The 13,347-nt window shown below is 37.2% G+C and overlaps 1 protein-coding gene and 1 non-coding gene across 12 annotated transcripts in view; one reads left to right on the forward strand and one right to left on the reverse strand.

Annotated features, from left to right (window-relative positions):
• RPS6KC1 (ribosomal protein S6 kinase C1) overlaps positions 1-13,347 on the forward strand; it is a 159,755-nt gene that overhangs the window by 126,195 nt on the left and 20,213 nt on the right. For 7 of the 11 annotated variants that reach the window (XM_036344810.1, XM_036344813.1, XM_036344814.1 and 4 more), the window contains 2 exons: positions 915-1,010; positions 6,604-7,576. In XM_036344810.1, the coding sequence (XP_036200703.1) occupies positions 915-1,010; positions 6,604-6,714 (207 nt within the window). In that variant the 3' untranslated portion in view covers positions 6,715-7,576. Of the gene's footprint in view, positions 1-914; positions 1,011-6,603; positions 7,577-8,207; positions 8,838-13,347 lie in introns of those variants that run through there. The other 4 variants (XM_036344815.1, XM_036344816.1, XR_004973439.1 and 1 more) reach the window with 3 other exon arrangements.
• LOC118673863 lies at positions 4,425-4,564 on the reverse strand. Its single transcript, XR_004973519.1, has one exon. It is a non-coding gene; the product is annotated as a U4 spliceosomal RNA (small nuclear RNA).

Below are 13,347 nucleotides of genomic sequence, written 5' to 3' on the forward strand. Positions count from 1 at the left end.
GATATATATGTGCAGTAAATTTATCAAGATTTCAGATAAAGAAATTAGAGTTGTATTGCACTGAATAAATCGATGGTAAAATTCTGTATGTCACAATGTCAGTACACAGTAAGATACTTGTATAAGACTAAATACTTTTTCTCTTTATTTTCCATGATTTCCTTTTAAATAGAGTTAAATCTGTAAGGTTCATATCAGGATGTATTATAATTCTTTAGATATTTTAAACATTTTGTCTGAAATCAGGAGGGAATTCTCATTTTAAAGAAAATTAATGTAGATATAAATGGTAACCTCTTTTTTCTCAATACTATAATTTTTTCCTATCTGTTCTAGCTTTAGGACAGAATTTATGCTCTCTCTGATCAATAACTTTTAAGTATCATATTTGAGGTTAGTAGACTTTTAATAGAGTACTGTGCAGATTGCCTCCTGGGAAGAAAACAGAGGAACAGTCAGTTTTATAAGTAGTCCTCTACCTTAAATATGTAGATAATATAGAATTCCCAAGATAGTTGTGGAATTTACAAACCATCTATACATACATTTAAACCATAATGTGCCACATATACACATATATATACATATATATTATTAATTTTGAAGGTTTTTAATACATTAAAATTATTTAGAGTTATCTAAAGTCCCTTTTTAGTTTTTATGTATAAATATAAGCTCTTCTACTTATGAGCCACTTTATAACTAAGGTAAAAGGGCTAGAAGCATAAGCTTATGATGTGATTTATCTGATTGCCTTCATTCCGGTTAGAAGTTCTATAGGCTTAGAGCCCTCGTCTTATACTGCTTATGTGGCACTGCTGATTACTACACCTCCAGTTAAGACCATTGCTGAGTTCTCTGCACTCACTGTCCATAAATCCTGGGTAAGAAGTGTACCTGATTGATTGTTTCAGACTCTGGTTGAGTGCCATCCAGCAGGAATAACTACTCACACTACTTTGAACATGCCAGAATGTGTCTCTGAAGAGGCTCGCTCACTCATTCAACAGGTAATTTAATTGACCTATTGGCCAAATGTGTCAAACATGCAAATTAGGAGAGCCTGCAGCTCTAAAACCTTAAAGAAATTAATTTTGGGCAAGAAAGACCCATTACTGATTGCAAATTCAGAATTAGTACTGTGTATCTTCAGGTTTATGCTATTATCTAAGTATTGGTGAGCTTATTGGTATTAAAATTTTTTTCTCTCAAAAATCTAGGCTGATATTTAGTCTGTCTGTCTATCTATCTATCTATCTATCTATCTATCTATCTATCTATCTATCTGTTATATATAAGCCTAATATGCAAAGTGTCCCCTCGGGAGTTCGACCGACTGGGAGTTTGATCGCTCACTATGATGTGCACTGACCACCAGGGGGCACTGTGGAACGAAAGAAGGCCCCGGAGCAGCCGCTAGGGACCCTACCCATGCACGAATTTTGTGCACTGAGCATCTAGTCTATATATTTACGTAGGTGTAACTTTTTAAGAATTGCATTTAGCTTGTCTGGAGCTGCTCTACTTTTGCTATTACATTTTGTAACTATTTATGAATAGCTATTTTCGCTCTTTAATTCATATTTATAAACTTAGAAATGGGCTCCTCAGGTTGCATAGGGGGGATGTGGTGTTAAAAAATCTTGCCCAGTTAGATCATTCTTAGTTAGCTTCATCCATTGATGGAACTTGGGCATTGATGTCAGTGCATATTTTGGTGGCTTTGAAGAAAGAGATAGTTGATAATTCAAGTTTAGTATTCCAGAGGGAAGCTTGAAACTCTGATGAACTTCTTAAATTGATTCCCTACATTTAAAATGCTCCTCTAGTTTTGAATAACGGATTTGGTGAGTACACTGAGGGTTGTCAGTGTTGTGGTATGATAGGCTCACAGTAAATCAGCAATAACTGTCAGGCCTGGGATCTGTACACTTTTATGAAAAACACAAAGGGAAAGGCTATTTGATAAACATAAGAACTAAAGTTTTTGTTTAATGAAACATGAATTATTTTTTTAATCAGGGAAAATGAACTTTTTTAAAAGGGGAGGGAGGGCTAATAGAACATATTAAGAAGAGAAATACCTAGTATCCTCTTGAAGAGTGACTTTGGTTCCATTCAACAAATGTAGGCAAGGCATAGTGCCATAAGCTGTAAAGGTAAGATATAAAAAACTGTATTGCAGGTGGATGTGATAAAGGCTGCCAAATAGGTTGAAAGAATACTTTGGCAAGTGAAAATACAGAGGGGTTATTGTTGATACAGTGGTAGTATTAGGAAAATTTTGTGTAGTGGGTGTTATTTTTGTGGAGACTTAGGTTTTCAGCATGACAAGGTGGGATGTGGGAGAAGAAGATAGGTGGAATAAATAAAGAAAAAGTCTGAAAGACTCAATTTGGTTTATCTAAAGTGGAGGAAGGAATATAGTGATGAGTGTGGAAAGATAAGTTGGGATTCTCTCATGGGGTTCTATTATCATTATCACCTGGTAGAGTGATAATATTTAATTTAGAAAAAAAACATGAGATTTTTGTACAGAAGAGTGAAAGAATCAGAACTGTACTTCATGAAGATCCTGAAAATATAAAGCAACATAATCAGTTTGGAAATACTGAGTTGAGAATACCATAAGCATTTTGTAAAAGAACTACTAGTAAGAGATTAATGCAAAGATATATAAAACATTTCATTTCAATGGGAAAAGGACAGTTATTTGTTTGATTTCATCTTATTTGTTGTGGCACAAAAAGGTAAATTTAAAATGAGTTTTTTTGGTAAATAATTTAAAGAATTCTAGTAACTGCCAATTTTTGTTTCTCTTCCTTAAAGAAGTAGTCATTATTATACATTGTGGGGCAAAAGTAGGTTTACAGTTCTATGGAAAATAATGCAATAATTAATAACTAATAATACAAGAATAAACTATGTTTTACCTACTCAGAACTATAAACCTACTTTTGCCCCACCCTGTATAACATCTAGAATAGAATTCCCCACATTAATTTATAAAGGTCTGTTGCTCCCATTTTTATTAGAAATTATAAAGGAGTTGTAAAGGAGTCTAGGCTGAAGGTATGTTAAATCCCCAAATGCGGGTACTTACCGCTTATATTGTAAATCAGCATTCTGTCATTGCCTGCCTAAGGAAACTACCACTCAGGTTGGGGAAACATCATCAGGAAAGGGAAGAGGGGTCTCTTGGCATGATTAGCCATTTGTCACTTTGACTTTCCTCTTCCACTACCTCACAGGTCATAGAGGCCATTTAAAAAAAAAACCCCACAAAATGATTTATATGGAAATAATTATTCTGCTTTGGGGAGATTTCCCCTCTTTGGTCTGTCACCTTCTTGCTTTCTTCCTAGCTTTCATATAATCCATGGTTCAGTCATCTTAGTCAAGGCAATGGTACTAAAGTAAACATAGTAAATGCAGTTTTTTAAGAAGATACATATATTTTACGAACCCTCAAATCATGTATGTTTGTACTTTACAGTGTACGTTTGGTTAACTATGACACAGTTGCTTTGTCAGTTGAAAGATTATCTTGGATTTGCCACTGGTTGACATATTCACTTAAGCAATGGAATCTTTGCATGATCTCTCTTGTGGCCTGGTATAGTATTTAAAATGGCAGAATAAACAAGATAGTCATGAGTAAAACAATTATACTTTTGCCTATAGATTTATATTTGCAAATTGAAAATATGAACCTCTATTGGAATTACATAATGAGGGCATGCTTTAGAAAGAATGAGGGTGGACAAGCCAATTGTAACAAGAAAGAATTTATACTTTCCTGAAATATTAAAAAATATGTGATAGTCATAGTTAATTTTTACCAATATTTGAAATTTTATGCTGGTCTGGTGTGGCTCAGTGGTTGACCATTGACCTATGAACCAGGAGGTCATCGTTTGATTCCCAGTCAGGCCACAGGCACAGTTGCGGTCTTGATCCCCAGTGGGGACCGTGCAGGAGTCAGCCTATCAGTGATTCTCTCTCATCATTGATGTTTCTATCTCTACCTCTCACTTCCTCTCTGAAATCAATAAAAACATTTAAAAAAATATTTGGAAATTAAACAACACACCTATGCCTCATATAACCTATGAGTTAAAGGAAAAAAATCCCAAGAGAAGCTGGAAAATGTTCTTAATGAACTAAAAGCAAATACAAACGTACAAATATAAAAATTTATAGGATGCAGCTAAAATAGTTTTTGAGAAAACTTTATGGCTTTAAACACCTGTGTCAGAAAAGAAGATCTCAAGTAAAAATCTTACCTTGCACCTTAAGAAGCAGAAACTATAAAAGTACACTTAAAGCAAGCAGAAGAAAGGAAGCAGAAATCAATGAAATAGAAAAGAGAAAAATCAAGGTATTTACAAGTTGATTCATTGAAAAGATCAGCAAAATTAGGAAACCTTTAGCTCATTCAAAAATGTACATGAAAAGGCAAGGGACCTAGACTATCCAAAATAAGCTTTTTTTTTTTTTCAATTAGCAATAATCACGCCTTGGATAAACCTCATTGGCTACAATACTGCCACTGTGCAAAGTGCAAAATAATCTTAAAGAGAACAGAGTTGGAGGACTCATACTACCTGATTTCCAGTCAGTATAAAGCCACAGTAATTACTTATTGTGTTATTAGAGCAAAGACAGGCATATAAATCAATGGAATGAAATTGAGAGTTCAGAAATAAACCCATACATGATTGTCAATTGATTTTCACTGAAGATGCCAAGATAATTTGATGGTGAAAAGGTCTTTTCAACAAACGGTGCTGGGAAAATAAAATATTCACATGTAAAACCAAAATGAACTAAGACCCTTCATATCATATGTAAAAATTAACTCAAAATAGCTCATAGACCTATGGGAGCGCAAACTATAAAAATTGTAGAAGAAAACTGGAAAATCTTCATAACCTTGGATTAGGAAAAGAGTTATTAGACATGATAGCAAAAGTAAAATAGATAATGTGGGCTTCATTAAAATAAAAAGACTTTTATATTTGAAGACATTAGTAAGAAAAGGAAGAGACAAGCCACAGACTGGGAGAAAATATTTACAAATCATATAACTGTAAGTGGACTTGTATTCAAAATGTATAAAGAACTCTTAAAAACTCAACAAGCAGACAACTCAGTATAAAAATGGAGGAAGATTTACCAAGGAAGCTATATGAAATGCTAATAAGGACATGAAAAATACCATCACTAGTCATTAGGGAATACAAATTAAAACCATAATAAGATACCACTAATACCCACTAGAAGGGCTATAATAAAAATGATAGATGCTAGGAAGTATTGGTAAGGATGTAGAGAAACTGGTGGGAATATAAAATGGTATAATTACTTTAGAAAAGTTTGGCAGTAAAAAGCTAAACATGAACTTAACACATGACTTTGGGATTGCACATCTAGGAATGCCCATAAGAGAAATGAAAGTCCACAAGGAGACATATACACAAATGTTAACAGCAAGTGTATTCATTGGCCTCAACCTGGAAAGTCACATGTCCATTAACCTGATGACTAGATTAACAAAATGTGGTATAGCCAACAGTGGAATACTGTTCAGAAATAAAGGGAATGGATTGTTGATACCTGCTACAACATAGATGACTCTCAAAAATATTATGCAAAGTGAAAGAAAGCAGCTGCAAAAGACAACGTATTTTATGATTCCATTTACATGAAATATCCACAAAGGCTGAGTTTACAGACAGAACACAGATCAGTGGTTGCCTAGGGCTGGGGATAGAAGTGAGGATTATCTGTAAACAGCATGAAGAAACTTTTTAGGGTTCAAAACTGTTCTAAAACTGAATAGTAGCAATGGTTTTACAACTCTAACTTTACTAAGAATCATTCAATTGTACACTTACAATAGGTGAATTTTATACTATATAAATTATTCCTTGGTAAAGCTGTTGAAACAAAAATTTGAGGATGTGTGAATGTCTCAATACACATTCTTCCCGCATGCCTATGGCCTACAATAATTGTATATGACTGCTTGTATTTTCCCACACTCAACAATTCTATTGCATATAATATTATTAACTTATACATAAATTCTGATACTGAATAAGTCAAAATACGTTTTACTCATTGGAGCAAATTATTCTATGTGAGTCAGCTATTCCAAGGAAAACATTTTGGAATACGAATTGGCCAATTCAGACTTTAGGTAAAGTTTAGACCTAGTACACATATAATCCACTAGGGGTTGAAAGACTTACTGTGCCGCCCAACCTTTCAAATCATGAAAGGAGTAATGGACCTCTCGGAATTTGGTGCAATATCAAATTAATGTCACACTGTACTTTTTGGAATTGGAAATTCACAAGTGTAACTATATGAGGATGAGAGAAACAAAGTGAGCCACTCAAGGTCATGTTTCAAATCAGTTGAAAAGCCACCACTAGAGTGATGTTAGACACAGCTCCCTTTCAAGAAAAGATAGTCAATTGGCTGTTATGTTCATTTGCTGCTGGGGTTGAATTACAAGCACTTTCCTTTCATATATTTTGTTTTCCTTTAATTTGCTCATTGGATTCCTGTTAGTCACTAAATCCTCTTTCTTAGCTCTTACAGTTCAATCCTGTGGAGCGTCTTGGTGCTGGAGTTGCTGGTGTTGAAGATATCAAATCGCACCCATTTTTTACTCCTGTGGATTGGGCAGAACTGATGAGATGAACATAATGCAGGTTATTTGCATGCATTCTGACCTTCTCTGGGCAGGCATCCCCAGCACAGAGGCAGCGCAGCCTCGGTTTCTTTGGAAGCACCAAAGCATTGGGATAAACACCTTGAGAGGAAATGGAGGATAAAAAGCCTAAAAGAGAACAATTCCTTACAGTTACCACCTGGACAAGATATCGGTATATTGCAAGAGGCTGTTTTGTACAAACCTTTAATGAAGGTGTGATCTTTTTTTAACTACACTTAGTGTTGCAGATGAGTCGTAAACCCAACTGAAAGGAATGCCCATCAAGAACTTCCTCTGGTATGAAACTCCAAGTGTACAATCAAGTGTTACTTGAGAGGAGGACCTTTACATGGCAGCTAACCACGCTTTCTGCTAACCAAGATTGGTTTATATGATCAAATTAATATTTGTTGAGTACTATATAAAAAGTGCTTCATGAATAATGACATCTGTGGAGATTAAAAAGTGAGAGAAAAAAGAATATACTCATCATGTCTGATAGGAAACTTGCACCACAATGCTGTATAATTAATATATGTTGAATATGATCCCGAATTGTTTCATGCTTTCAGAAGTCCACATGGAAAGAAAACACTTCATGGGGTCAACTTTGTACATGGTTGGTTGGTACTGCTTATGGAAGGGTTCATATAAACACTCTCTTCTCTTTGACACTATCTTTCTTCTTCCCTGGCCTATTCTGTAATATTCTGTTCTTCCTACCCCTACTAATACATAACAAAAAAGGGAAGAGGGAGTATTTATGTCCCCAAATTGTATCAGCTTAATAAGGACTAAGAAATCATGATGTGAAATAAATGTAAAAAATTAAATCTGTCTTTCATTTAATTGCATTTTTTTTAAAGAAAGGCTTCTCTTCCATTCATATTGAAAAGTTAGCAATTTCTCTGTCTTATGCTTGACTTCATTTTAGTTTTTGACTTGGTATACTAAGAACCAAAGGACCTCCTCTAAATGGAATTGAATGGCAATCCTATTTCATTACTTATAGTGGCAGGATTTCCAGATTTGACCTCCTAATCTACTTGACATTGTGTAGAAAGAATCTGAGTATTTGAACATCTCTAAACATTTGTATTTTTTCTTTATGTTGCTAAGATAGGTCCTGTGGTTATGCATTATTTACAACTTACAAATGTTTTAAAAGTGTTAATGCATGTTTTTTTTTTAAACTTTATTCAAAGGAAAGAGAATAAGTCACTATTCCCAAGTTAGCAGTTACCAGAAATAATGAAAGCTTTCTGTATGTTTTAATCCTTTGTATTTTTGAGATATGTGTGAGAGCCCACCTCTATTCCAAGAGCATCTGCCATCTGCCAATGGCCAGGTCCTCCCATCAAATTAATGGAAGCAGAAAATGCTTTAGTGTGAAACAAAGGAAATGTGCAAGCATTTTTCCTTCTTTTCTTATCCTACTCCCCCCTTTTCCTTTTTGGTCCCCTTATAACCTGAACCCCAGCTGAAGGGCTGCAACAACACCAGGATGGGGAACAGGTCACCAGGATCATAGCTCAATCAAGATGACATCACTCCCTGGAACTGGATTTCAGCTCACCAGCCCCCTGGCCTCATAACAGGAACTCATGCAGGTGAGACACAAGAATGACTTCCTGGTAGGACTAGTAGGAAATCTGCAAGTGCTTAGAGCTGGCCATTACAGAGCTTCCTTCCAGAAGTGCCCTATGACATGAAAGTAGGACTTCACAACTAAGGTGAAGCTCCCAGCCCTACCACATGATTTTGGTCCCTTGGATTCAGAGGACAGTAATGTCAACAGATGGTTGCTGTGTCAGTGTGTTCACACAATTCCACTGCTTCAATTTCTGTCTTTCTCTCTGGTTGGTTGGAACGTGTGCTTAATGTTAAATGCAGTATTCATAATCTGATTTAATGATGAACATTAATTATTTTAGTAATGAACACACAAGATAAATGGCTTTGGGTTGATGAACCCAAGTCTGTTTTTGTTTGATGGTGTATATTAGAAATATTAATATTTCTAAGGCTGTGGCCGATACTGCTTTTTTGTTGTTGTATTTTTTTGAGCATGTGTCATATGGGCCAAGATCATAAAAGAACTTGCCACTTAGTATTTCTCATTTGATGTATTTTTTTTATTGTGGTATGGTATACATACCGTTAACCACTTTTAAGTATACAATTTAGTGGCATTAAGTACATTCACATATTTATTCAACCATCACCACTATGCATCTCAGAACTTTTTAATCATCCCAAACTGAAACTTTATACCCATTAAAGAATAGCTTCCCATTTCCCCTCTCGCAGCCCTTGGTAACCATCATTCTATTTTCTACCTCTATGAACTGGACTCTTCTAGGTCTCTCATATAAGCAGAATCTTACAATATTTGTTTTTCTGAGAATAATATTTTCAAGGTTCATCCGTGATATAGTGTATATCAAAATTTCATTCCTTTTTGAGGCAGAATAATATTCATTGTGTGTATAAACCACATTTTGTTTAACCATTTACCTGGCAATGGACATTTTGGTGTTCCTACTTTTTAACTATTGTGAACAGTGTCATTATGAACATTGATGTACAAACATCAGTTTGAGCCCATGCTTTTATTTGATTTTATATTTTTATGTGAAATTACCAATGTTATTTACTATTATTTTACTATGCTCTTTATAAGAGAGCTTTTTCTAACAGGTTGCCAAATAATATTGTATATTGTCCCCTATCTTAAGATTATGATAGGAAAATCTACCATTTCTATTTCATAGTGGGGTGAGTTAAGCTCTCTAAGATTAAAAAAGAATGCCATCATTTTAGCAATTTGTTTTAACTATGACACCAGTTAATACTTTTTGAGGCAGATCTTTTCAATTTGTTATAACTGAACTCTCGGTAATCTATTTAAACCTGCCTTTTAAAATTTTTAAAACAGCTATAATTCCTGTTGTGTTTTGACCCTCCAGCTTTTCCTACCCTATTTTATTTCAGATTAATTGTGAACCAAGTTTGAGTTTTTCTTTCAAATAATGCTTGTACTGAAGAGTATAAAATTTATAAATAATATTCATGCTATGACCAGTAACACTATATTAGGACCCCACACATAACCTGCCCTGGTTGAAGTCACTTGCCCATAATTTATGAATCCAAACAAAGAAATCTGACTATAGTGTTGAAAGGCTCTTTGACTCTCAATGGGCCCCTTATAGTATCTTTGTTGGACTCACCTAGGAATTACTTTATAGCAAAGGCCAGGGCTTAAGGTGGGTCATTTTACTTCTTAGAAGTAGTTGATTTAACCTCTGGCGTATCTAAATGCTCTGGGTAACAAAGCCTGGTATTTCAGGTTCTTTTTTGAGGATTGTGGAATAGACTAACTAGACCAGTGATTCTCAGCCTTCAGGCCCTTTAAAACAGTTCCTCATGTTGTGACCCAACCATAAAATTATTTTTGTTGCTACTTCATAACTGTAATTTTGCTACTGTTATGAATCATAATGTAAATATCTGATATGCAGGATGGTCTTAAGGCGACCCCTGTGAAAGGGTCGTTTGGTCGCCAAAGGGGCCGCGACCCACAGGTTGAGAACTGCTGAACTAGACTTTAACCTTAATCAAATGACAGTATTCCAGACCTGTTCCTTACCTATAGAACGAAAAGGAAGGTGAATTCCAAGCTCCACAAACATGATGGATTTTCTATTTTTTAGAGTGAACTAATTTGATAAACCAACATTGTAGAAAGACAAGGTTAATGAAAATCTTAAATTGATACTTAACTGTGTCCTTATAATTATTTTTCTAGTAATCCCAGATACTTGGGTTGCTGCCATATACCCACTCAGTAGCACAGCCCTTAGTGGTTATGTGGCTATAAAAATTATAAATAGAATGAAATAGTAAAGGTTATTTCTAAGTCAACTCTGCACTGGAAAAGGAGAGTTGAAGGTCCAGATAGAAGTATGTGGAGGTGAAAGGAGGTTAGGACACACCTACCTTTGCCCACTTCTTAGACCTTTCTCAATAACCGTGATGGTATTCCTACCCTATTGCCCTCATCTATCATATTTTATGTGTTTATTTGACTCAGTTCTTTGGCAGGCATAATCAGAGTGCAAAATTGATACTTTCTGTTTGTATTTAATGCAGAACATTAACCTCTACCAGTCTAGGTAATTTGGACTTTTGAGTATTTGATGTCTACTCAGTTCATTTTAAGGATTTCATATTAGATCCTTATGTTGAAGGGTTACTAAATGGCAAAAGCTGTGAAGTCAGCTATTTTGAAATAAAGTTGTAAATAGAATAGCTGCAAGGAAATGGGAAGCAAAGTACTATGGGTTTCTGTGACTTGGCATCGCTTACTCTCTCAAGGACAGCAAACAGGAAACCAGAGTATAAACTTCCTGTTGGGGAAGATTTACGATAATGGTGATGCATAGTTAGTATAGCTGTGCATTTTTTGTTCCTATCATCCGACTTCTTTCCTTGATTCAGGGATCTCATTACAGGGGAAAATCGAGGCAGAGAAAATTTGTGGAGGTGTAATAACGAAAGTTGAGTAAGGTGGTCCAGGGTAATGCACTTGTCAGGTGTGTTGGCCTATGTGTCTTTGTTGAGCTAGGTTTTTAAAAAAAATGATCACATTTATTGGAGTGACATCTATATATATAAAAGGCTAATATGCTAAGTGTCCCTCTGCCCGTGAACCAGTTTCCATGACATGCATTGACCAGCAGGGGGCAGACACTCAACGCAGGAGCTGCCGTGATGTGCACTGGCCATTTACAGAGAAATGGCACTGCAGACCTGGTGCTCACAAAGCAACACTCGGATTCCCCCAAGTGGGACACAGACCCCACCACCACCCCAGAGCAATAGCCCACCAAATCGCATCCGATGCTGCCATGGCACAAAATGTGGCCCACAGCCCAGCCCAGCCCTGAAGCAGTTGCTGTGGGCACTGGGTAATGACATCACATAGCAACACCTGGCTTTCTCTCCCTAGCAACTAGCCTCCTTGGGATTTCTTCAGCCCAGGAACACGACTTGCTTTATAGCCAGGTGCAAATATTTTACACTTTAACCAAATGTTTGTGAAGCGTTTTCCCATGCCTCATCTCATTTGATCCTCACAGAAGTCCTGGAGTAGGTAGATAGGAGATTCAGTGGAATCCTATTTTCTTTTCATTAGGCAGAAAACAGAGATTTAGAAAGCTTAGAAACTTTACCTGACTGAAAAGAAGTAAGAAATGATGGACCTTGAAAATGACTTTAGGTTTTCTCACTGCACAGAATATAGTCAAACACTGCTGCAGTTAAATATTTTACCCTTTGTTCTCCCTGCGTGATCTACAATAATAATCTCCTTCGTGTTGATATTTACTGCTGTGTTGCTGACAATTATCTGAAAGAGAAGTTGGGGTGCTTCACTGGGCTGGAAAAAGTTTAGCTAAATCAGAAAGCAGGTCTAATTAAGCAAGTCTATTCTATCCTATCTAATAAAAGAGAAACATGGTAATTAGCCATACATCCGCTACCCTTCCCATTGGCTAATCAGGGCGGTATGCAAATTAACTCCCAGCCAAGATGGCAGCCAGCAGCCAGGCTACTGACACGAACAGGAGGCTTGCTTGCTTCAGTGATGGAGGACTCCAACATTCCCCGCCTGCCGCTGCTGGGCTCTGAGCTGCTAAGAAACATTGTTACAAATACAGAAGCTGCCAAAACCGGTTTGGCTCAGTGGATAGAGCGTCGGCCTGCGGACTGAAAGGTCCCAGGTTCGATTCCGGTCAAGGGCATGTATCTGGGTTGCGGGCATATCCCCAGTGGGAGATGTGCAGGAGGCAGCTGATCGATGTTTCTCTCTCATCGATGTTTCTAACTCTCTATCTCTCTACCTTCTTCTCTGTAAAAAAATCAATAAAATATATTAAAAAACAAAAAAAACAAAAAACAAAAAAAAACAAATATAGAAGCTAAACAAAACCCCAGAAACCTGTTTTCAGTCAGCCAGGATCTCAGAGCTGGAGTCGCAACAAAGTTTCAAATACAGAAAGTAAACAAAGCCAGAAACCTGCTTTCGGCAGCGAGGTCTCACAGCTAAAGCCGGCTCTCAGCTCCAGTGACAGCCATAAATCCAAGAATAAAAAAAAAAGGAAAAAAGGAGCAGTTGGGAGCTTCAGTCACCCCCAGCCTGAAAATGGCCCTCAGCCCCTCACCCAGACTGGCCAGGCACCCCAGTGGGGACCCCCACCCTGAAGGGTGTGTGACCAGCTGCAAACAGCCATCATCCCCTCATCCAGGCTGGCCAGGCACCCCTGTGGGGACCCCCACCCTGATCCAGGACACCCTTCAGGGCAAACCAGCCGGCCCCCACCGTGCACCAGGCCTCTATCCTTTATAGTAAAAGGGTAATATGCCTCCCAGCACTGGGATCAGCGGAGTCGTGAGGCCTCCCGGCACCGGGATCAGCATAACAGGGGCAGCGCCCAAACCCCCTAATCGCCCTGTGGCTCTGTGTGTGACAGGGGGCGGGGCCACAACCTCCCTATCCGCCCTGCTCTGTTCGTGACAGGGGAAGGCGCCCCAACCCCCTGATCGGCCCTGCTCTG

Source organism: Myotis myotis, unplaced genomic scaffold (assembly GCF_014108235.1).
Source record: "Myotis myotis isolate mMyoMyo1 unplaced genomic scaffold, mMyoMyo1.p scaffold_m19_p_18, whole genome shotgun sequence".
NCBI lineage: Eukaryota > Metazoa > Chordata > Mammalia > Chiroptera > Vespertilionidae > Myotis > Myotis myotis.